At 38.4% G+C, this 24,023-nt stretch overlaps 1 protein-coding gene across 2 annotated transcripts in view; it reads right to left on the bottom strand.

The window, feature by feature from the left end:
* Positions 1-4,947: 4,947 nt before the first annotated feature.
* LOC114136850 (enhancer of polycomb homolog 1-like) overlaps positions 4,948-24,023 on the bottom strand; it is a 32,974-nt gene continuing 13,898 nt past the window's right edge. For both annotated transcript variants that reach the window (XM_028005198.1, XM_028005196.1), the window contains 9 exons: positions 23,163-23,316; positions 19,307-19,465; positions 19,052-19,141; positions 18,341-18,489; positions 14,959-15,332; positions 10,569-10,714; positions 10,268-10,409; positions 9,118-9,532; positions 4,948-6,517 (listed from right to left, as the gene is read on the bottom strand). In XM_028005198.1, the coding sequence (XP_027860999.1) occupies positions 6,445-6,517; positions 9,118-9,532; positions 10,268-10,409; positions 10,569-10,714; positions 14,959-15,332; positions 18,341-18,489; positions 19,052-19,141; positions 19,307-19,465; positions 23,163-23,316 (1,702 nt within the window). In that variant the 3' untranslated portion in view covers positions 4,948-6,444. The remainder of the gene's footprint in view (positions 6,518-9,117; positions 9,533-10,267; positions 10,410-10,568; positions 10,715-14,958; positions 15,333-18,340; positions 18,490-19,051; positions 19,142-19,306; positions 19,466-23,162; positions 23,317-24,023) is intronic.

Genomic DNA, 24,023 nt, shown 5'->3' with positions numbered 1-24,023 from the left:
AGGCATTAATGTGACAGGCCTTTCCAGTTTAATACATTTTGTAACCAGTTTTGAAGCAAACCATCATTAGAAATGTTAAGTAAATGTTAACCATATTACATTGACATGCAACGGTTAAGCAAGACGTTTGTAAGCAAATCCTCTGATGCTATAGCTAACCAATATGCACAGTTTCCAGCAAAAAGAGAGCAGATTGAGGCAATAAAACTTTGCAAAATAATTTGATTGAATCAGGTCAGACCCAATCAAAAACTCCATGCTAACAAAAGAGTAGAAACAGAAAGAAATGTTTGAGAAGTAAATGTAGTAGGATAACAAAAATGTATACTGTAAGGAAAAATATGAGTAAACTATAACTAGTGTTATCAAAATATTCAATCTCTCTGAGTTCTTTAGCAGTGAGTGTGCAGAAATGCTAGGAAGCTTTAATTATCAGTGCATGAAAATTGATCGGAAAAATGTAAAGGAGAAAAACCACCAGCAATTAAATTATATTACACAACAAAGTACTGGTGCAAAAATAAACAAGCAAAACCTAATCAAATGCAAATCAGACGGTCTAAAGCTAACAAAAGTCTTCAAGCAAACATTTAACTGGTCCAGTTAAATGGACTGGACATTTGCTTAAGCTACAATATAAGAAAAGTTTCAGAGGTTTTTTTTCAAGCCTACCTTGTATTTTGAATGTTGTCCTCATGTTTCTCCTCCTCGGCATTCATTCAGCTCTGCAGAGGCCTGCTAAACAGTCATTCATTGGATTCAGGTGTGTAGGAAGAAGAACGTGTCTAAAAGTTGCACGACAGCAAATCTGAGAACTTTACTTCTGTTTTAGAGATGCATTTCTGACTGGGTCGATATCTCCTATAACAAAACACAAGAGTTCTGACCCATATTTTCACTATAAAATATTCATCAAGTACATAATTTTACATCATATTCAGACTTCAGTGCAAAAATAAGCAACAACAACAAAAACAACCCCCTCCTCCCCCCAACCTTTAATCTGTTTCCAACCTGTGTGATTAAATTACAGGCTGCTGTAAGAACGTATTACAGATTTTTCACACCACGTAATGAGTATTTTTAACTGTTTTTTTTCTTTCAACAGAAAAGTATTATAAAAAATAATGTGATGGAAATTGAAATGAAATGATATGCAATGTTGACTCTGCCGTGCTGGTTTAGACTGAGAGATGCTGTCAGCTGCACCGTGACGTCCATAATAAAATGAGAATGAGGATAACGGGTGGAGCATCACATGTTTATTTAGCTGATGGAGCTGAATACATTTACCGTGTCACAGCCCTGGGAGGGAGGATGTGACGTGACTGAATTTTCAAAGATCGGAGGCTGGCTTTCTGCTGTCCGAGGCGCTAATTGCCTCGTCAGAATGATGAACATCGACTGTTTTATACCAGAAATGAATGTCTGCTGATGTTTATTTTCTGTTAAAGGTCTTTATAACCATCATAAATAAGATTTTGATGTATGTTGTGGATCCCAGACTTCTAATTATTCATGAAAAAACGAGCTATTTGTGATTCAAAGAGCATATCTAAAATATTTTAAAGAAAATCCAGCTTTGGAAGATAAAATATACAGGAGTCATGCTACGTGACAGCCAATCCAGGAGCACTATTTCATTTCCTTGGCGCTGATTGGCTGAACCTCCAAGAAAAGAGACAAGGAGAACTGTACATATTACCCTCTGCGGTATATTATTAAGATATATTTGATGATTGACTTATTAAAGTGGGCAATTATTAGCGTTTTAGTCTCAAGTATTTGCGGATTTTTTTATTTGCTAGAAATACCTAAGATTTTCAGATTGATCTCAGAATTTCTTTGAAAAACATTGACATTTTTGAGCAATTCCCAGGTTTTTTTCTAGAATATTTCAGTGATTAATCTCAAAATTTCTGATTTTTTTTTGGCAGAAATGAAATGTACTCTTTTTTTTCTTTTTTCTATCTACAAAGTTTGGCACACATAGTTGTGAACATGGCAGAATTTCACACAAAGAGAAGTAATTCATGTGTTCATGTGGCCTAGTTAAAGTTTGCACCTCAACATAATTGCCATTTTTGGTTAAACACAAAGGGAGTAGTGCAAGAATAAATCTATTTCCATCCAAACACTTTATGGTGAGACACTGATACTGTTATTGCTGCTGTAGATGAACTTATTATTATTATTATTATTAGTTACATTTTGCAACATATTTAGTTTTTTCCATGATTGAACTGAGATTCCTGGAAACTATACAAAGTAACTTCCTCAAATGAGAGATCAAAAAGAAAAGCCAAGGTAAGCTGATCGTTAACGTCATTTTCCTTTATTCTTCTACTTTTAATACTTGAAATACTTTCCAATATCATATATTTGCATTTACTTTGACTCATTCTGGGATATTTTTAGAGCATTACAGTGAATCATTTATTCTAGGGACTTCTTCTGCTGTCTAGATATCAAGAACCCTCCAAACTCTCTTTGATGACCAGTTTTAGTTTGACCAGCTCACCCTTTGTGCTGTTTCTGCCTCACTGCAAGGCACAGTGGGACTTTAAGGGTGAACATCCACATGAAGATAAACTTTGAATACAAAGTTTGTCTTTTTGTTGGTAAAAGGTTATTTGATGATACTTTAATCACAGTTATCTGCCACCCCCCATCCTCAGATCCTCTCTCTGTGAAGAACAAAAACAGCCTCCATAGCCAACACCTCCTGATGCATAATAGAGGAGAACTAATAAGCGTGCACCTCATTAGCATTCCCCAACAGTTACATTTGCTCTGCTGCGAGTGGCAGCAGTCAGTGGGGAGACGGACTTCCTCTGTTCTCATGTCAGAATATTTTTTTTGAATGTGTAATCAAAGTGGCAGCTCATTTCTGGCTCAGAGAAACACTAAACCCGAGCAAACACAGGAACCAGAACTTTGTTTGAGGGGTATTAGCATAAACTACCCTTGTGGTTTGATCCAGAAAGCTATTCAGGCTTTATTGACTGTGCTGCTGCGTCAGTGGCGCAGTTATGGTAAAGCAACTGGCACTAAACACAGATAACATCACAGCCTGTGTGTTTCATTGTTAGCTTCCTTTCTTTAATTCAAACAAAACAAAGAGCTTGGTTAGCTTATTCATGGTAGCTTACCAGGCTTTTGTTGCTGGAAATCAATAAGCAAAAGCTAATTTCAGCACATCGGCAAAACAACCTCTGAACTCCTCAAAAACAAAAGAAAAGGAAGGTTTAGATTTTACTGGTAGTTATAACAAATGCTTTATGTCAGTTGTCGCAGGCAAGGATGGCAGAACCAATTATTTAGGATTGGATTGTTATTAATACATCCTGATAAAAGGACTTTTTTTTGCTTTAGTCTGTTTAATTAAAGAATAATCTTTACAAAAGTTATCGTTCTATGAAAAAACTGTCAAAAAACGTTAGTTTTTCTTTATCAACAATGTTATTGTTTTGGTCGGAACTTTTGTACTTGCACGTTTCTGGTACGCCTATAAATCTGATACACAAGCGGCAAACGCAAACAACGGTTTATAAGAAAGCCGCTTTCTTTGTCCACCTGGGTTTATTTTTTGCTTCAAAAACGATCTTAAGGGACACTGAATAGGACTATTGTTGTGTTCAAGTCATGCTAAAAGGAGTTGGGATATTACTGAAGCCTAAAATACCATCTCAATGCTAAAGTCCGCATTATGTATTTAATCAAAAAGGTGTAATGACTGATCAATAGTTTGTAAGCTGAATGAGTACAATAGCACTTTGCACCAATTTTGATGGTAGAATGACCTGAATAAGACTAAAAACAATAAAGATGTTATTCAATTTAGCAGTAAAAAGTTTTAAGATTAAAAAACATTTATTTTGTCGATATAGTTTTAGAAAATGTGATTAATTACAAGCTCTGAAATTAAATTAGGAGAGTTTTATTTCCTCCTCAGAGCTTCTGTTGCCACCAAGAGCAGCTGATGAGGAAAAACGAGATTCTGTCGGATCTGCAGTGAAAAATGGCTCCGTAACGAGGGTGAGGAGCCCGGGTTAACGCCCACCCTGCAGACTGCTAGGTGGGCCAGCTGTCTCACCGACGACTGATTGCTTTTCTGCAGCATGAATAATGAGACTGAAACAACCTGGGAGTGCTCCGGAAAACACAAAAAGAGAAGTTGAAGCAATTACTGTTGAGAGAACGATGGTGTTGGGCATCAGCAAGGAGCTTGATGCGTTTTATGCATCCGTAAACAATCCTAGAACGAGTATGGAAGTTAGGTTTTGATTTGAACCAAAACTGAAGCAGGCAAAGGTAACAAATACAGAAATGTGTTCAGGTAAATGTCATAAGGCTCTTAATTTTTCATTTTGTTCAACAATATTGTTATAGCTTGGGGCACTTCAAACATATCAAATCTTAAAGGGAAAACAAATGCAACTCAAATCATCCAAGTATCTTCAAAGTTGCTGTGGGCAGGAAGGATTTCCAGTAGGAGTCAGTCTCGCAACATATCTGAAGAAGCCTCTGACTGAAGATCATTACATGCCAACAGCTCAATACCCAGGCAGCACAGACGATGCTACTCATTTTTTAATCCGTCAGCAAAGATATTTGAGTCAGAGATATTCCAAATTAAATTCCCCTCCTACATAAATAAAATCTCAAACCTTGTTTTGTGTTCACATGGGTTTTCTTTGATATTAATGTTTTGTTTTTGATCTTAAGTCGTCTGGAGACAATCTGACAACTCTGAGCATCATTTTTAAACTAGAATACAAAAACAAGCCATCTTCAGTCAGAGGCTTCTTCAAAACCGCTGTAATACTGACCACTACAGGAGATCTTGTGTAAAATACAGGAGGCCAACTGAAGTAAATTTGACCAGAAAAACAACAATCTCAACACAAGCAGAGAACCAGGCACATAAAACAGGAGTCCAAGCAGTTCACATTTAATGCCCTGGGCTTTATTTTCTTATTTTAGTGAGAGTTCCGTCACATTTTTTTAAGTCTTTTCAGCCTCCAGGTGGGACAAGTAAACCTCAAAGATATATTTTGCCATTGGACTGGGCATTCAGGTTCTGACAAAGACAAGAAGCACTACTAAGTAATGCTGCCTTTGTGCCTCTAACTCTTCACGGAAGAGACGACATACATTTTCCCCAAAAGGAAGGCACCAAATACTTGTGGTTTTTGGCCTCGCAGCCATCTGGAGATTCGTTTTACCAAGAAGAAATAAAAAGAAGAAAAAAATAGAAAGAAAATAGGAAGTGAGAAAAGAAATTCTCACAAACACCCCTCATTGGGATTTTTTTTTTCCTCTTTCCGATATTAAAAACTGGAATGATGAAACAGCGATTACTGCCCGTTCACCTCCCTTATCACCTATGCAAGAACAAATAACAAATGAACAAAAGAATGAAGTCTTAAAAAAATCTTACAATCAATTTAACCACAAGGAGAAAAACAAAATACAAAAATAGTTTTTTTGTTTGTTTTGTAAAAAAAAAAAAAGAAAAAGAAAAAAAAAGTCAGATAAAACAATTAAAGGAGACTCCACTTGCATGAAAATGACAGACGACTCCTTTAAAAAAATACAAAAGCAGCATTGATATTTATATAAAACAACAAAAAGTCACAAAACAATAGTGCTTAAATTAGAAGCAGAAGCTTCTGGGAAGAGACTTCATCCCTGTTTTGTTACTTGTGTTTGGGACATTATAGGAAGAGGAAGAGTTGCTCCTCCTCCTCTGATCTGTATCACAGCTCACTTTAATGTGATCCAGGGGGGAAAAAAACGAAGCACAAAATAAATGATATGAGGGTGGTGGTGGGGGGGGACCTGCTTTGTGTTCACAAAATACAAAAATACCCAGGAGTCTGTAGCTATCAAACATACACAACAGCACAGGAACCAACAAAGGTACAGTGTACAAATAAAAAAAATAAACTGAAAGCAACAAACAAAAACAAAACAAATTGTAAACACAGCACAATAAATAGATAAAACCAGCAGGCTCCGCACCATGCACGTGATAAAACTCTTCTCTGTACATCTCCTCTCACACTCGCCACAAGTCAACTTGGCTTATTCTTTTTTTTTCCTTTAAAGTTTGACTCCCAAGTGCAAAACATCACAAATGGACAGTTCTGTATTCAAGTAATATATATACATGTGAAGAGGGAGGGGGATTATTACAAATATGTAGTTGCTGTACAGATACTAATTTATGTCATATTTATATTTTACATGAGTCAATATTTTCTTGACGGTAACAAAACCAAAAAAAGAAAAAGAGTGTAAAAAGAGATGATTCTCCGCTCCGCCCGCTTCCAGTCCTGCCGTCCCTTTAGCGCCCCCCGATGCTACGATGCACAGCACCTACAGAGTGGAGCCGCCGCCGTCGTCGTGCCAACGCCGCGCTACGTCGACACGCCGACACTACGTCACCTCCATGGCCACTGTGTTGTCTGCTATACTGTTCAGCGCCGGCTTGTCCTCGTCGTGGTTGTCCCTGAGAGAGATAAACAGAGACGTTATCCCCCTGGTCGGGCTTGGGATGGGCAGTAGCCCAGGGCGACAAGTTTTTGGGGTTGCCCAAAGATTTTGGATTTCTTTGTAATAAATGTGAGTTTTATAAACATTTTACTTTATAGAAAACTCAGGCTCATATAAATTGTATTTTACTATAGTTACATTTTACTAAGATATACAATTGTCAAATAATTGACATTTTTGGGGCCAACATGGAGCCATTTCACATGGGACGTTTTAACACCTGCTGATGTGTAGACCTATCCATTAATGTTTTGGAAGTTGCATGACTACAGTGTTTACTTTTATTTATTTATGTACATGTTTATTTTCATTTTCGGCACCAAAACTGGCTCTAAACCAGGGGCCCTTATCCTTCTGAATGCTTTTGGTTGTTTTGCTAATGTTAATGAATGTAACTGTATAGGAATCTTTCGTAGATAATAAGCATGGCGTGGACAAAGAGTTGAAATTGTGACATAAAATTTGTAAAATTTAGATGTGCAAATATTTCTTATGTGAGACATTCTAATTTAATGAGATCTGGCTTCTTCCTACTTCTTTTCAAACTGGATATGTAAATTTAGCTTTTTTTATTTTTAACTTTTTAAATGTTCAATCATTTCATCTTCTCAGTACAAAGCCCAAGAGATCTGTTTGGGATTTGTTGTGGGTGACCAAGTAGTAAAATTCATTATTTTGACATATTTCCAAGTATATGTGAACACAGCAAAAATACAAAGAAAGTGGGATGTGTGTTGAAAAACTACATTATCACCCTGAACACATCAGAGTGCTTTTCAATCGGCAGGAATGAGATGAAAAAACAGCCCACTATAAATCAATTCCAAACATTTTACAAGAAAAAAAAAGTTTGGAAACATCTTACACACTTTTGACTCAGTGAGAAGAATGATTTATTGACTGCAACTTATATTGTTAATGTATACTGGCATACAGATTTATTTTGCAATTATTAAGGGACAGATTTATACACGTTGAAACAGACAGCTTCACCTTCCAGAAGGATGACAGCCATAAATATATTGACTCAGAATAGCTGAATAATATTTTGGATTTTCAACTTGCAAAAAACTGATTTACTGATTTAATAATTTTTCTACCTGCTCCCACCTGGATGCAGATATCTGGTTGCCAAAATGTCAAACTTGGTTCTATAAAACCCGTTTTGTTCGTGTTATAAGTTCTTAAAATTTAATCTGGAATAGCTTTAACATTTTTCTTAATGTTTTTATTTCATTTTTTTAAATCTTGTCCTAATGAAGATGCCATATTTAAGTCAGTGTGTTTGCATTTTATTGTTTTTAATGTTAAAGAATTTAACATTTTAATTATGTTATATTTATTGTGTTTGTGTCAAATTTCCTGTTTGGCACAAAAGATGCCTCACCTCACTGTAACCAAATCTACCTAATGGTATAATTAAAGTTGATTAAAAGATGGCGTCTCTTCTCTGAACATCATTTAACTCTGGATGACTGGTTTACAAGGCTCTTCTTGGCTCGGTTCCTACTTATAAATTAACTTTTCTTCAGCGAAATGCAACCGTTCCTGTTTACGATCAAACAACATTCTTTGTCTCCTTTTTTCCACATGTGGGAATGGGAAAGAAAGGTTTCAGTTCCTCTGTGCTTGGAGAGCCTTCCAATAGGAGCTCAAAGTGTCACAACTTGTTTCACTAAAAGCTTTCAGCTCCATCTTAAAGGGACAGTGTTATGTAAAATTGACTTTTTTGAGCTTTACATCATATTGTGTTATTCCTAATCATAAACCTTCCTGGATGCTGCTTTGATTCTTTCATGCATTTTTGAGAAATCCTTTAAATCTCCACGGCAACCATTCAGCTGTGTAAAACGCCTGGGTGGGCCTAACACTCCTCCTTGGAGCTCAGTTCCTTCAGACTAGCCAGCAGCAATTAGCAAACACCTGATGGAACTGCACATCTGCTGAGCTCATTATAGGAGCCACTTCTCAGTGAAATGCTGGTGAAATTGTTAGAGGGTTAACAGTGGAGCTACGTTGTGATGGCATCCTGAAGACGGAGTTTCAGAAAGAGCGGGAGTTTTTAAAGAGACAGAGGTGCAATTTTAAGGTGTTAAAATATAAAGTAAAATTTATTTTAAGTAAGCAGTTTTAAACAACTGAAGTTAACAGTTACTTGATCAATATATAAACCTGCACTGAAAAATACATAATACTGCCCCGTTAAGAAACCAAAAATGGGATTCAATCGAACAATGCCAATGTTTTATAATAACTCCTGTACTTTGCGTATTTTTGATGTTTATTTAGTTCTTATCCATTTGTTTTTTCCACTGTTGTGTGGTGCTGGCTTTCCTGGTCTGTTATAAAAAAAGGTTTTGATCTCAGTGGGTTTTATCTGGTTCAATAAACGTTTAATAATAATAATAATAATAATAAACAATGAGAGCTACTCTTGCAGGTTTATTCGCCTGGTTATGTGGCTTCTTCTGACTAGAACTGATGAGAGGAATTTAATCTGTTCATAAAATATGATTTCTCCAAAATACCCAACTTACTCTTGAGAAGTGTCCTCACCTGGAGCTCATGTCCATGGACGACGCTCCGGAGACTTTGGGTATCTGCAGGTTGGTGGAGGTGGACAGCTTTAAGGCAGAGGCTGGCACGTTGCCCCGGGGGATGTGGCGTCCCGCCAGGCTGGCGGCCGACTGCACGCTCAGGCAGATGTTGTTCCCAATGAGGACCTGAGTGGTTGTGGGGGTGGCCCCAGCGGCACCGCATCCCAGCAGGCCCAGAGCCGCAGCGGTGGCAGCCGTGTGGGTGCTGGGGGTGGCGTTGATGGAGGCGGGGACGACGGTGGCAGGCGCAGGGACGGCGGCGTTGATGGAGGGCTGCAGGAAGGTCGGGGCAGCGACCGTGGTAGTGTGTGTCGACTGGTTGGTGGTGTGGAGAGTGGAGGCGGTGCTGCTGAGGTGCAAGTTTTTATAAACGCCTGGTGAGGAAAAACAGAAGAAACGGTTAAAGATCCACAAGAGAAACACACACTTCCTGTTTATCTGCAAACTACCTCACTGAGTCATTAGCAGAAGAAGAGAAACACCTAAATAATCTAATGCAATCCACCTCCAGCAGTGCTGCAACACATCCAGTGTTTATCTCGCTTATTATTCAGTCTGGTTGACACTAAACGCTGATGCAACGACTAAATGATGAGCTGCCAGCAGTGCTGGAGGTGAAGGAGGATGGGTAGAGCTAGGAGACATCAACTTACATCTGTGGCGTAATCCACTGAAATCCACATTTATATCATGTCAAAAATCCAACATTATATTCCCAGAGCGCTCCATCCTTTTTGCCAACTTTTAAAGTATAAAACTAATTATAAACAGCAAAAGAAGATTAGTTTAAATATTGAAATCTAGAAAAAGATGGCTTTAATGGAATAGGTGTAGAGATGATAAATGGATGCATGGGCGGATTGACAAATGAACAGTTGTTTGGCTGGAGAAACTGATAGTCTGGTTGGTTTGATGAATAAATTACTAATTTGATGGATAAACTAATGGATGGATGATCAGTTTGGTGGGTGAATGAATGATTTGGTGAATTTTTTCCCCCACGTTTGATGGATGAATGGTTTAGTTGGATGGGTGGTTGGATTAACAAATGGTTTTGCAGTTGGATGAGGGATGGATGGATGGCATCCTGCAAAAAGCCTGAAACCCACCAGAACCGGTCAGAACCCCGTTGACTCCAGTCGCCAGCACCAACTCCTCTTTGGATTTGAAGCCGAGCAGCTGATCTGTGGTGATCAGGGCCGAGGCAGCAAACTGGGCGCTAGCCTGGTCCAGCGTTTTCGACACAAGGGTCTGAAACCAGCGACACACAGAGAGAAAACGTGTGATCAGAAAGAACTGAAACAGCTGCACTCAGAATCTCTGATACCAAACAGGCAATTCCCTCACCACCCCACAGTACAACTTTATCTGCTCAGAGGAGATGAGATCAGGTGGAGTCTTCCTACTGACCTGTGTGTTTGTGGTGGTGGTGGTGGTTGTCGGATTGTTGACCGGTTGTTGCTGCTGCTGCTTCTGCTGCTGGCTCTGCTCCAGCTGCTGCTTCTGCATCAGAGCCAGCTGCTCCTGGTGCTTCTGGTACTGCTCAGCGGTGAACGCTGCAGACACACAGAAGCGGAGATCAGAACCAGATGATGGCAAGACAATGGCTTTACGGGAACATGTCGGTACAACGGATTCTAAAATCAATGCCACTGATTCAGAGAGAGTTGCTTTAGCAACTTAAAAATCAGTGAGTGATCAACAATCCATCTCAGAAGATGTGGTCACTTTCATCTGCATCTTGGAGAATAAATGCTGAAAAATATTCAAACTTTGCAGGTTAAAAATGGAATGAAGAGGCATCTGAGGTGATGCTGCAAATGGAAATTTGTGCTTCCTTTAATTAAAACTGTCTGCTGAAGATTGGTAGATTTTATAATGCATTTGATTCAAACTCTGTGAAAACATCTTTATTTATGAAGGGTAGCTGGGTCGAAATGTGTTTGCAAACAAAAATCCAGAACCAGAGAGAAATGTTTAGCATCTTCCAGAAAACTCCAGCTTTAATTCTAAATATGCAGAGGTAAGAAAAAGTACTGATTCCTGCAGAGGGAACTAAGCTTTGGAGGATCAGTATGGAATAAGAGATTTGACTGCTTAAGAATCTGTTATGCAGATAAAAAAAAACAATCCTGAATGTTTTCCAGCAGTCTCCTTTAGCAGAGAGGAAATTAATCAGCTGGTTTTACTATTCAACAAGAAACTTTCAAACTGGAAAAGCTGAATTCAATACGACTCCAGAAAAAGGTCTCAGCTTTCTCTCTCTAACTGCATAAAAAAGCAAAACAGAAGGCACAACAAAGAGCAACGGGAACAGAGTATTCATTTTTGGTATCGATTATTTAAATCAAAATAGGTGAGAAAGCCCCAGGCCGGAATCAATGAAACTCAGAACAAGATTTCTGAAACAAAAACTCTCAACTTAGACATTAAACTCTATACTCAAAGCTAATTCAACAGGTCAAAGTTCAACAGAAAAATCTACATTGAAACATTTAAACAAGACAAAAGCATACCTGTCCCATTCAACAATAGCAAAAACATATTTTTTAAATAATTGTTAGACATTTGCAGAGTTTGATAAGACCGGCTTCACATGCAAATATAGAATGATCACTGAACTCACAAAATTAAGGGAATCAGAGCAGATTTATCAGAACATCCCTACTTTCAGCCGAATAAAAGAATTGTAACAAGATGGCATTAAAAGTTTATTTGTTTATGGAAAAATATATATAAAAGCTTCTGAAGCTCAATATTTCTATGATTTCAGGTCACAATATACCAACAAAACTGTTGAAAACTGATGTGTGACTTCTATATTGAAAATCCAAACTGGAAACGCAAGTAATTTTGCATATTATTATAACATACCATCTCAGATTAGGAAACCAGCTGGTTTATAAAACACACCAGAATATTTACTGGATGCTCATCACTCTCCTCCAAAAACAAGTTGGAAACAAAACCCTTAATTCATTTCCATAAAAAAATAAATAAATAAATAAAATAAACAGAGTTGGCACTCTTTAAAGGGTTTGGACATATGAAGGTAAAGCTGGTAGCTTTTGGCAACATCAATATGTTCTCGGCTTTTTAAACTGTTCCAACAGCTGCAAAGCCTTTGTGTTTTTTGTCACATACATCAGTAATATTCCTTGTTGCTTTAATTTGTGGTATGTCAATAACTTGGTCTAGTCAAAGTTTCTTTAAATGCCACACTGCTCTGTAATTCAGGAAGAATCAAAGCCATTTTAACACAAGATCCACTTAAATAGTCGCATTACATCGATGTAGCTTTGTACATTTGAGAAAATCATTTAGAAAAACTTTAATTTCTCTATAGTTACAATTCTCAGATAAAATAAAGTTGTTTAAATATTTGATTGAACTGCTTTAAGCGTTATATTTCAGTTTAGAGCTGAAATTATTAAAACAAACTTTCTTAACAAGTATGAAGCTCTTTTATGTGATTTAATCATCAGGTATAAAACAAGCCCAACTGCTGCGCTCCGTCTGTCCACCTCCAGCAGTTCAGGTTCAGCGCTTTCAAACAGAAACTCTCAAAAGGAAAATCTGGAATTCAGCTCATGAATTCATGTTTCTGCTTACATGTTTGTTATGAAGGACGGTGGAAGATAAAGTGGAGAAAACAGGAGGGGAAAAAATAATTTTAAAGTTCAGGACAACTACTGCTACACAATTAGTATACAGACTGCAACAATTTTTATTTTTAAGCCTTTGTTTTTGATTGGCAGAAAGTGGATAAAATCTTTTTATCTAGGTGAAACACTTTTCAACACCTTTAAATCGTCAAATAAATAAATGACCAGGTTTATGCTGAAATAAACCAGACAATCAACTGGATCCAAAGACATATCTTTGGAGTAAATTTGGATTTGCATGTTAGTGACACTGCTACATTTTAATCCAGAAATTCAAAGTTTCTTAATACATTTCTAGCCCTGAAAGTAGACGTTAGCTCAGCTCAGAGGAGAAGTTTGTCTATTTTCTATTTGACTTGGAAAGACGTTCAGGTTATCACAGAAAAATGTTTCGGAGGTCAAAGAGCTTCAGGTTAGGCTGGCATTCAGCTCTTCTGTAGAAACCTGCAGATGTCTGCACTACGTGATAAAACACAAACATTACAAGAGCAAAATCCTTTCTAAGGGTATATAAAAGATAAAGAATGAATATGTACTAGCAAAAGAATAAATATTTTTACGATGGATCGAGACGCAGATGAGGACGATTCTGACCATTAACCTCAATTATCTTAACAGCATAAAAGTAATCAGTGACCTGGGTCATAACATTTACACATGCAGTTAATAGCAAATATCACATGTGAAGAGAAGAAACACTCACATAAGATCTGTGTCATGCAGGACGTGTGAAAGTAGAAGGAAATCTTTTAAAATGCACGAAATAAGAGATATAATAACACAAGGAGGAAACAATCAGACCATCAAGCTACCAATAAAGATCCCTTCCTGACTAATCTGATAATGAAGTTATTCCAAATTATTAAATAAGAGCACAACTTCTGATTGGCTAGCCATTGATTCCAAATATTAAAATACTAAACAGGACGGAACATGATAAAAAAGTTAGTGATTCTGTGGAAACCTTGAATCTATTTGTGAAAACTGAGATAGATCGATGCTGAGAATCTGCAGTAGAAAACTGAATTATTCTACACTGACAGACAAACACAGACTGGGATCTTAAGACACATTAGCTCTGGTTCTAACAGAAATACTGGTTAAATCTCGTATTTACAAACGCAACATAACGGAGTTGAATGCATCGCTGGACTCTTAAGCTTATTGGGTTTAGAGTGTAGTGATAATGTCACAGTGTTTTGTCATATGTCAATATATATATATATATATATATATATATATATATATATATATATATATCAAAACTATCCATCTTGCTCTGTGGCTGAAAAACTGGCTTCTGGACGTTTCGTAGTTGGGACTGTTTACTACATAAGCAAACACCAAATTCTGACCAATCACACAAAAGTTTCGATTGCAGGTGGAAGGAAAAAGTTCACCAAGGCCGTGGTTGTATGGAGGGTCGGACAACATGAGGCTGAGAAAAACAAGACGTGATTTTCTTCACCTTTGTGACAAAAAGAACTGATTTTAGTTCTTCTGCCCTTCACTCTGCTGCAGAAACAAGACACTTATTACACATCCTTCAGTTTTACCAGGAATGTGCTGCTATAGTTTAATTAATTTCCCTTTTCTTAGTGTATATGAAGCGTAAATTAAACATCCAAACTTTTTTTTTTTTTTATATCTTTTCCCTTCTAAGCAGCAAAACCAATCCAGTTAGGAGGTGAATTACTGCAATCCTCTCCATCTACACAAAGCCTCCCTCATATTTACATTAAAGTATGAACTCAGAAAATATCCAAAAAAATAAAAAGCATCTTAAAAGCCAGAAACAGAAGAAACAGCAATTATTAAACCCGGCCTATGGCAGCAGAAATATGAAACAACATTTAAAGCATTAACAAACAAAAGATCAGTCTGAAGTGTGAAGGCTGGAGAAACAAAGGATGTCCAAATTAATCCAAATTAACAGTCAATTATTTCTTAATGATCCTCAAACTAAAATCGGTTTTTAATTATCCCAGGAAGAACGAAGCTTTTGCACACAATCAGCAACATTCCTGCGTTCTAAGTGAGATTAAACGAGCTTCTTGTGAGGCCAACAAAACTTTCTTTACCAAAATAAAGTAACAAAATGTATTAAACAGAAAAAGAGGAACAAACAGACTCACCATTAACAGGAGTGGTGGCGGGTCCAGTGCGGTTCTGGGCTCCGGAGCCTCCAGATAGAGTCCGAGTTAATCCCGACACAGTTCGGCCAAAATCCCTAAATCCACTGCGGGAAATATCCGCTCCCCCGGCGGGGTGCTGGGATAGCGTCCGTGGTCTGAAGTGCCTCCAGCGGCATGCCTTAATGTTCAAAAGAATCCGGCTGAGGTCCACAGGCGTCGCCGACAAGGGCCGGGGCCCGGTGGGGTCCGAGGTATTAGTTTCTGAGGTACTGGTGTTGGAGCTGCGAAGCGGCAAGGAGAGCGGTTCGGGCTCCGGGTCGGAGTCAGCGGTCTGGAGGACGCCCTGGTCGGTGTGAGCTCGGTCCATCAGAACCCTGGAACAAGACGCAGGAAAGTCAGTGGAAGGACAACCTGGGTGAAATCGCATGTCTACCCCACGAACCCAACAAATAATCCAATAATTGCCATGTGTCTTATTCAAGGTGAGGACAAAAGTTGTTTTAAGCCTCTACTTCTTTCACATGACATGTAACGGTGCATTTGAAAAGTTTTCATACCCCATAAGTATAGTAAAAAGGGGAAACGGCTAACACTGAAGAAGTTCATCTTGTCGATGAAAAATGCAACCTACTGTATGAGGTAGAAACACCAACATTCTCATGATGAAACACGGTGGTGGCAGCTTCATGCCGTGTAAGGCTTCTTACTACATGCTTATTTAGTAAGGTAAGCATGCTAACATATGAGAGCGTCCATCTGAAGTTTATGTAAATAACAGCTCTCAATAGGAGGTTAGGAACCAGTTAACATCACAGTAGTAACGGCCCAGTCAAAGTCCAGAAATGTCAGTGGCAATCAGTAGTGGTTTCACATAAATCGATCCAGTATAGGATTTTTTCTGACGATTAATCGGAAAAAATGCCATATTATGCACATTTTTCACCATTTTAGCTGTTTTTATAAATTAGAAATATGTTGAAATGCAAATGACTCAATTCCCTTTTTAAATAAGAAAATAAATAGTTTATTGCCTAAAATAAACAACAAAACATTCCCTTAATGGATACTTAAAAAGTACTTCTAACATCAACACTTGAAAAGTTCAGCCTTTTTTGCTCAAATTATCTATTGGTTATTTTTTGATTAACCAAATTAATAATTAAATGGCAAGAAGTGTTTAACAGGACATTTATTTATTTGACAAAATTTGAACTAAAACTGCCACTGCAGGAATTCTGGGTAAACAAAAGCTTTTCTGTAATATTAAATGAAAAATATATAAATTTTTGTACAGTTTTGATTTATTGCTGTAAATATGAGATCCTTTCAGCAAATGGTATTTTTTTAGTCTGAATACTCTACTGACGATAAATCAATTGCTAAATTAGCTATAATTTCAATAATTGATTAATCACGATTAACGGTTTAATTCCTAATCCAGCATTTCTGACTTGAATGGAGAATTTCATTTCAACTCTCCAAGTATCAATTAATAAAAAAAATTACTTCTGCACAGTTATGCTTTTTATTGTTTCAACATAAAACTCAAACAACCTACAATAAAGTCTAAGGTTGGATGTGAAAACATGGGACATCTGAAGCACCTGAGTGTATAAGCAAACAGACAGGAAAGAAATGTCAGGATAAAATATTCCATAGACGTTGATGGAGAGATCAGGAACAAAATCGTTCAACAGCTTTGAATGTTAACGCCAAACACAGCAAGATGGTTATTTTTCTAATAAATCAAGAGCAAATATCTCCTTTCACCAAGAAGAACGTTTTAATTGAGAGACTGCAGGATCACTCAGTCTCTGGGGTCGGCTGATAAGGCCGCTGTAAACAGAAACGGAACCCCGCCTGAGAACAAGATAATAAATAACCCAGATGCTCTCGTTAACAACACCTGGCACCGAGACAGAGCTCACTAAAGCTGCACTAGACCCAAACAGACCAAGCTGCAGCATGCGTCTCAGCTGCAGCTACGATCTGGTACCAGCCCATAGCAGAACCCAGCATTAGGACCATCACCTCAGTTGCAAACGGCCAGCTGGGGCTGCTGGGAGGATGGTAAAGAGATGCTACGCTAAACCTCAGCTCATCTTCCCTACTGAAAACAGAAAGCGGCTCAATATTTGGTATTCTAATCACAACTTACAGTTCTCTGCTCTACAGTATGCCCTTTTCATATAATGCTGCTTTACAAACAGTCTTCATTCTATTTCAGTTGGTTTTTATGGATAACGCCAACACAAAGCAGCAAATTAACTATCAATAGCATCTTATTTCACTGCAACTACAAGTTCCCTGTAGCCCCTCTATGGGCTAAAACTGCATCTTTCTTCTACAAAAAAATTGCTCAGTTTGGACCGATATCGTCTGCAAGCACATTTTGTTAAGCATTGCTGCAAATTCCATATATTTAAGTAGGGATGGACAATATATCAGCACTAATACTGGTATCAGTACAATAAATACAACCGGGCTGATATCAACAACCAACATTTGTTTCCATCTTGTGGTTTGTTTCTGGAGGCAGCAGGGAGAAATATATAATCAGTTATTAGCAATCACAGCAGCATTAATATTGGATATTGATTAGGGCTGAAAGGATTAATCAGAAGTATTGTGATTAATCAAATTAAAATAACTGTCAATTGTTTTAGTAATAGTTTATTTGAGAATACAGACTCAGAAAGAGCCAATTGTTGAAAGAGTAGTGATTAAGTCAAAACCGTATAAAAAAATATGTATATTTTACATATATATATCTAAACTGACATTTTACAAAAAAAATAAATAATTTGATTTATTTATTTGAAACCTTTAATGTACTTCTAATATTGTATAGAAAGGTTTAAATGAAAAATCTTCAGCATATGATATTATTTTGATCCAATTAATCGATTCATCTTAAGAATAATTGCTAGACTAATTGATTACTAAAATAAAACTAAAATTGATAGTTGCTGCCCAAATATTCTTTTCTGTGCATCTGTAGATTTAAGGCATTCTAGCATGAAAATGTTGATGGTCTGCCTCTAATAATCAGATTGTATTTAGCTGAATCTTTTGCTTCGTCTCGGCCAAACAGCATCCTCACAGCATGATTTTGCCACCACCATGTTTACCATGTATTATGACAATGTGCAAAGCGAGTCTTCCACCATATTTGTTTTGGTCTCAATTGAGCAACTTCTTCCACATGTTTAAGGTATATGAATCCCACATTCTGGTCACAGGACCATTTTTCTTATTCTGAATGCAACAAATAAGTTAGAATGCTAAAATTAGCTAATTTCATTTAGATAAAGGTCATCATATCTGTGTGTTTCTTTGCAGCAATTAAGCAAGGAAGCTCAGGATGGAGTGGTGAACCCACCTGCCCCCTCTGCCCACGCGGCGCCGTGCCAAACCGATGCAGCGCCACGGCGTGTTGAGGGAGGTCAGACAGTAGCGGTAGCGCGGGTCACCGAGCCCACCCTCTGACGGGCTGACCCAGGGCCAGCTGCCAGTCTTATCTGGACGACACTGGAGAAGAAGAAGAACAGAAGATTAAAAATGGGAAGAAATCAAATCTACACTTCTACAGGCGATTAGAATCCACTGGTTTGAAACTTTCTTCACAATCTATAAAGCTGGAGAAACTCGAAATAACCTTTTGGGAATTAATTTAGTCTTTTAGCTAAACAGGCCTTAAATTAGAAGAATTTAAATCAATATGCTTAATGATGGGGTCCTTTAAATGTGAACTACCATTTACAATCAGAAACTTGGATCATTTTAACAAGTAGATTTCCACTGATTTTTGAAATAAACAACAAAAAAATATATATATATATTTTTATTCTACAATAGAAGATGGTTTGTGAAGATGGTAAAAATGTGATTATCTCAAGGGCAGAAAAATGTCAAAATATTTTTTAGCCTAACCCTTTATCACCATAGCAGTCAGAAATTAGCTAAAGAATCTCAGTTTGTGCATCTCTAGTTCCGTTCATTCTTGTTTTGTTGTGTGGGAGCCCAGCAAGCGGGCAGCCTGTTGTTAGCGCTATAAATAGAAACAAGCCAGGAGTCACAGGAGGGCACTTACAGCGTAATACTGACAGCCAGCCTTTCTCCTGAACGCGTAGCAGCCATCTGGGTCATTCTCCTCCTCTGCCTCCGAGGAACCTGAATGGATCTATAAAAAATAATAATAATCAAGTCAGTTACGAGAAAAAGACTTCAAATGGTAATATTTCATACCAAAAACAACATGAATAGGAATTGTTTATATGAAAGCAATCACAGCTTCTTATTTATTTTTTAATGCTAAATAGAGACCGTACTTGACTGTCTTAAGTACCTGTGAGAACGGCTCTTCGTCTGAGCTGGGGAAATCATACTGGTTGAGGTCCTTGGGATTGAACACAGAGGGTCCTGAATGTTGAGGCGCCAACATCGGAGCCATTTTGGGTTTCTTCTCATATTTCCTTTTGGTTCGAACTGCCTCTGCCTTCTCAGGCTAGAAAAAAACAAACACAGACAGACACAGAAATGACTCGTTTATCCTCCGGACTGAGCAAACCCTGTGACATTTTCAAACCAGAATCAATAATAGCTGCTAGCTCAGAGGGGAGAGTCTCTGCACAGCCTATTAATAGTCAGCAGGAACAACAGTGAGCCAAGCAGGCATTGATATGCAGATTGAGGCACGTGGCAGATGCCGCCGCCGAGCCAGATGGCAGCTATTCGCCCCGTGCCACCTTTCACCCAGACTCCCCCAGCGGGAAAACACTTCCCCGTCTGAACAGACTCTACCGTGATTAGTCGGATTCCTGTCAGCCTTCGGAGTTTGGAGACAAAGCAAACAGAGCGGGGAGAGGTTCTGTGATGGAGAACGAATCAACAGAGGGGAGAAAAAAAATGTTTGTAGATATAACTCGAAATGATAGTTGCATCACCAGACGTCAGGCATCTGGTAGAGAGGAAATGTTGCTCTCTGGCATTAGTGAGCTCACAGAGGTTCTGACTAACGAGACCGTAAAGAACCAGAGCATTTATCAACAGCGTTTTATGAGAAAACATCTAGAAATTCAGCAAATTTAGAGTTAATTAGCAGAGAAATGTGTTTGTTGTCGTTTATACCATCAGCTCCAATAATAACATATTACTTTGACTCTCTAAGAATGTCAGAAGGCAAATATTTAACCATAATTCACGGTTTCCTCTAAAACAGGGGTGGGCAATTATTTTTTCCATGGGGCCACATGAGAAACAGAAAATATTGTGGAGGGCCGGCCAAAAGGCTGATCTCAATTCTGCATAATATGAACTGTACTTCTTTGTAAAAAGCAGTAAATAGCATTGTTTTGACAAGCTGGTAAGAGTACATGTTATAATTAAGCAATGAAAACATGAGGTTGCCTTCCAAAAAATGTAATTTATTCAAGCGAATTTCACAAAACAATTAATTCCTGATCTGCGTCGATTTCAGCCACTTTATCTTGCATACTTTTTAAAAGTCCCACATTTTTCCTTGTAAAATTTGGACAACCGTCCGTTGTGACACCTGCCAGTCTGTCCCATTTCAGTCCCAGTGTGTCCATGCACGCATTCACCTCCATGAAGAGATCGCTCCCTGTAGTTGTTCCTTTCATCGACCGCATTGCTGCCAGCTCCTCCGTAATCTTGAAGTCCGGCGTTATCCCGCGGACAAATACAAGTAACTGGGCTGTGTCACGGACATCACAGCTTTCATCCAAAGCCAAGGAGAAAAAGTCAAAATTTGCCACTTCACGTTGCAGCTGAAGCTCCAGATTGCACGATATGTCCTCGACCCTTCTCGTCACGGTTCGCCTGGAGAGCGGGACTTTCTCAAATTCTTCTTTTTTTTCAGGGCATATTAAAGCTGCAGAGTCCACCAAGCACTCTTTGATAAACTCCCCCTCCGAGAATGGCTTACTGGTTTTAGCGATTTTGTGAGCCATCACAAAGCTGGTCTTGGTTGCTGCATCCCTGGATGTGTGAAGCTTGGTAAAAAAGCCTTGCTGCTTTTGCAGTTTAGCTAGCAAAGCTTCCGATGTCCGCGCCCTTTCAGCATCAGTCACGTTCTTGTATTTCTCCCCGTGTTTTGTCTCGTAATGCCGACTCAAATTGTAGTCCTTAAACACGGCGATCTGCTCCCCGCAAACTAAACACACGGCTCTACCTCTCACTTCAGTAAATAAATACTTAGCAGTCCAATTTTTGTTGAAAACCCTGCATTCGGCATCTACCTTTCTTTTTTTAGCATGAGCAGACATTTCTGAGGGCTAAAGTCCTCTTGTGAATTGCTAGTGACAACGATCAAATCACGCACATGCCTCAATATACGTTTTGCGTCATCATGTATGTAAATAAAAAACAACTTCAAAATAAAAGCAATGCAGCTTCAGTCCATGCATCAGGTAAAATAAGAAAATATGTTTATTTTGTAATTTCCAATTAACGTTACACGGGCCGGTCAGAGTCAATCAAAGGGCCGTATGCGGCCCAGGGGCCGTACAATGCCCAGGTTTGCTCTAAAAGAACCACAAGTTGCTAGTTAAAGCTGCCTTTAACAACATTCTGGGTCTGGTGTTGGACAAAATCTCATCAGAGAAAAGTTTGTGAGTTAAGTCAATCACCAGAGACAAATGCCCTGATGTCTGCACTTTGAAACCATTTTACATGTTTATTTTGGCACATAAAAGTAGATTTGCTCTCATTTATTTCGTTGCATCTATGGAAAAGGCAGTAATGAACACTAACTTAAAAGCTTCTGTGGAACAGCAAAATCATTTCTAGAGGTTTTCATTGAAAGCCTCAAGAACGTGCAAGTGACACATTGACTTACTTTTGTAATAACACTTACAGAAATGAGGCCAAAACTGTTTCAATTAACTACTATAATTGTATATATTTACTAGCAGGTCAAGTTTCAAATGAGGAATAAAGTTAGAAAAATATTTTAGTCTCTGATAAGTCTCAAATAGTGTTCAATATCACCAAATGTGTTAATTTTGATTAATTATATTAATTTTAACATGTAAAAAAATAAAAATAAATATATATATATATAAATAAATATATATATATTTTATACACAAAAGAGACAGGAGCCAGAAATGTTGTTCTGGTATGTGTGTAAATTTGAAGTACAAGTGGCAGTAACAGCGATGGAGGACAAAGCCGCTTCTCTTGTCCCACTGGGGTTAATTTTTGCTTCAAAAATCGATCTGACAGAACAATGGAAAACACTATTGTTGTGTGCAAGTTGTGCTAACAGGAGTTAGCCTATCAGCAAAGAAACTCAAGCCTAAAATAGCATCTCAAAGCTAAACATGCAGGAGCACAGATGAAGTATTATAATAAACTAATCACATTCAGAAAAATGCGGGCATTCACATGCAGCTCGTCCGATCCAGAGGTAAACTGGGGTTAAGTGCCTTGCCCATGGGCGCACTGAGAATTTAACAAGAGGAAACTGAACCCCCAACAGGAGGCCTGTAGTTATTAGGCAGCAAATAATCCCTAGGTACTCATGCTGCTGCTCCACCCTGTTCTATCATCATCGCTCTTCAAGGAGGAATGATGGAACTTGCATCTTTAGAGTAAAAATAAACGGAAACTGAAATGATTGTTCTGAAATAAAGTGTTTACTGAACGCTGATGATTCATACTTGGCTGCCATTTAGAAATGCCAAAATGTGGGACTGAGTCAGCACAAACCAAAACAGCGACCAGTAGGTACTGTTGTGTGAAGTGATGAGTAAAAACCAAAGAGTTAACATTTGTTATGCAGCGACTTCATGTACTAGAATATGGTGGAAACTACTAGAATATGCCACTTTAGCTCTTTATTTTTTTCCTTAATTATAAGGAAAAAAACAAGTGAAGTTTTTTTCACTTGTTTTTGGCTGACTTCACTGAGACGTGAAGTCAGCCATCTTTCCTTCTCCCAAAGCGAACTAGGTCTTTACAGAGACGACCAACTACTGACTCAGGTCTGTTGGAACTCTCCTCAGCTCAAATGTAGGTCATAAAAATCATATTTCTGGATTTATTGCTCAAATTTTCTATGACTAATAATCAAAATCAGCTGAAAATATATAGCTAAAGATAAAGATAAAAGCTAAAGATATACAATTATTCAATTCAGTAGAATTGAAGTTAAGAGCGGTGAAGGTGGACTGGCTTACTTTCTTATAGTCCTTCATGTCCATGTGGTGGTCCTGGTGTCGGTACTGGTTGCTGTTGGACAGGGGGATGATGGGGATGGTGTAGACGGGCTTCACCAGTGCCCGCTGCTGAGCTTCTGCCATCACCTCTGAGCCAAAGTCAGGCATCACATTCCTGACGAGAGAGACAAACCAAGGACATTAGGAGGAGGAGGACTTCCTGTTCCTAGTGGTGCCAACAACAAGAACACGGCGCTCTACAAGCATCCCATAATGAAGTGGTGGGCAGAGCGGGCGTCTAATGGGAGCAGAGTGCTGCGGTCAGGGAGGGAACACTAGCTGTGATGCACAGACAGGAAGCGGATCGGGGGAACGGCAGGAAATTGAAATGTCACTACGAATCAGAGCCACTTCAAGGAGACGGCTCCAATTTACGCTGCGCCTGACAGCTGCTTTCAGAGGACATTCATTCTGGTTTCACGTGTGGACGGATCGCAGCAGAGGGAGGAAAAATATATACGACTTAAATGGAAGTCAGGGGAAGAATATTGTTTTTATACAAAGTAAACATTTTATGATAGAGCCTTGGAGACGAGGGAGAGGAGAAATCTTCCCCAGGAGGAGAGAGGAAATGAGCTCAGAGACCTGAACGTAAGGCTCAATAAACAAACTCTAAATTGATTACACTGAAACAAGATTCCAGAAGTAAACCAACAATTAACAGGAGCAGTGAAGCAGGAGTTAAGAGTCAGCACTGATTCCCAAACTTCCACAAACTTGTAACAGATCCTGATTAAAGCTGCTAATGTAAAACAATTAACCTGTTAGGAGCCAGTAGGGCAAAAACCAACCACCTAATCATCCATTAATACACAGCTTCAT

This window comes from Xiphophorus couchianus, chromosome 21 (assembly GCF_001444195.1).
Source record: "Xiphophorus couchianus chromosome 21, X_couchianus-1.0, whole genome shotgun sequence".
NCBI lineage: Eukaryota > Metazoa > Chordata > Actinopteri > Cyprinodontiformes > Poeciliidae > Xiphophorus > Xiphophorus couchianus.
This window is presented reverse-complemented; position numbering and strand designations above follow the sequence as displayed.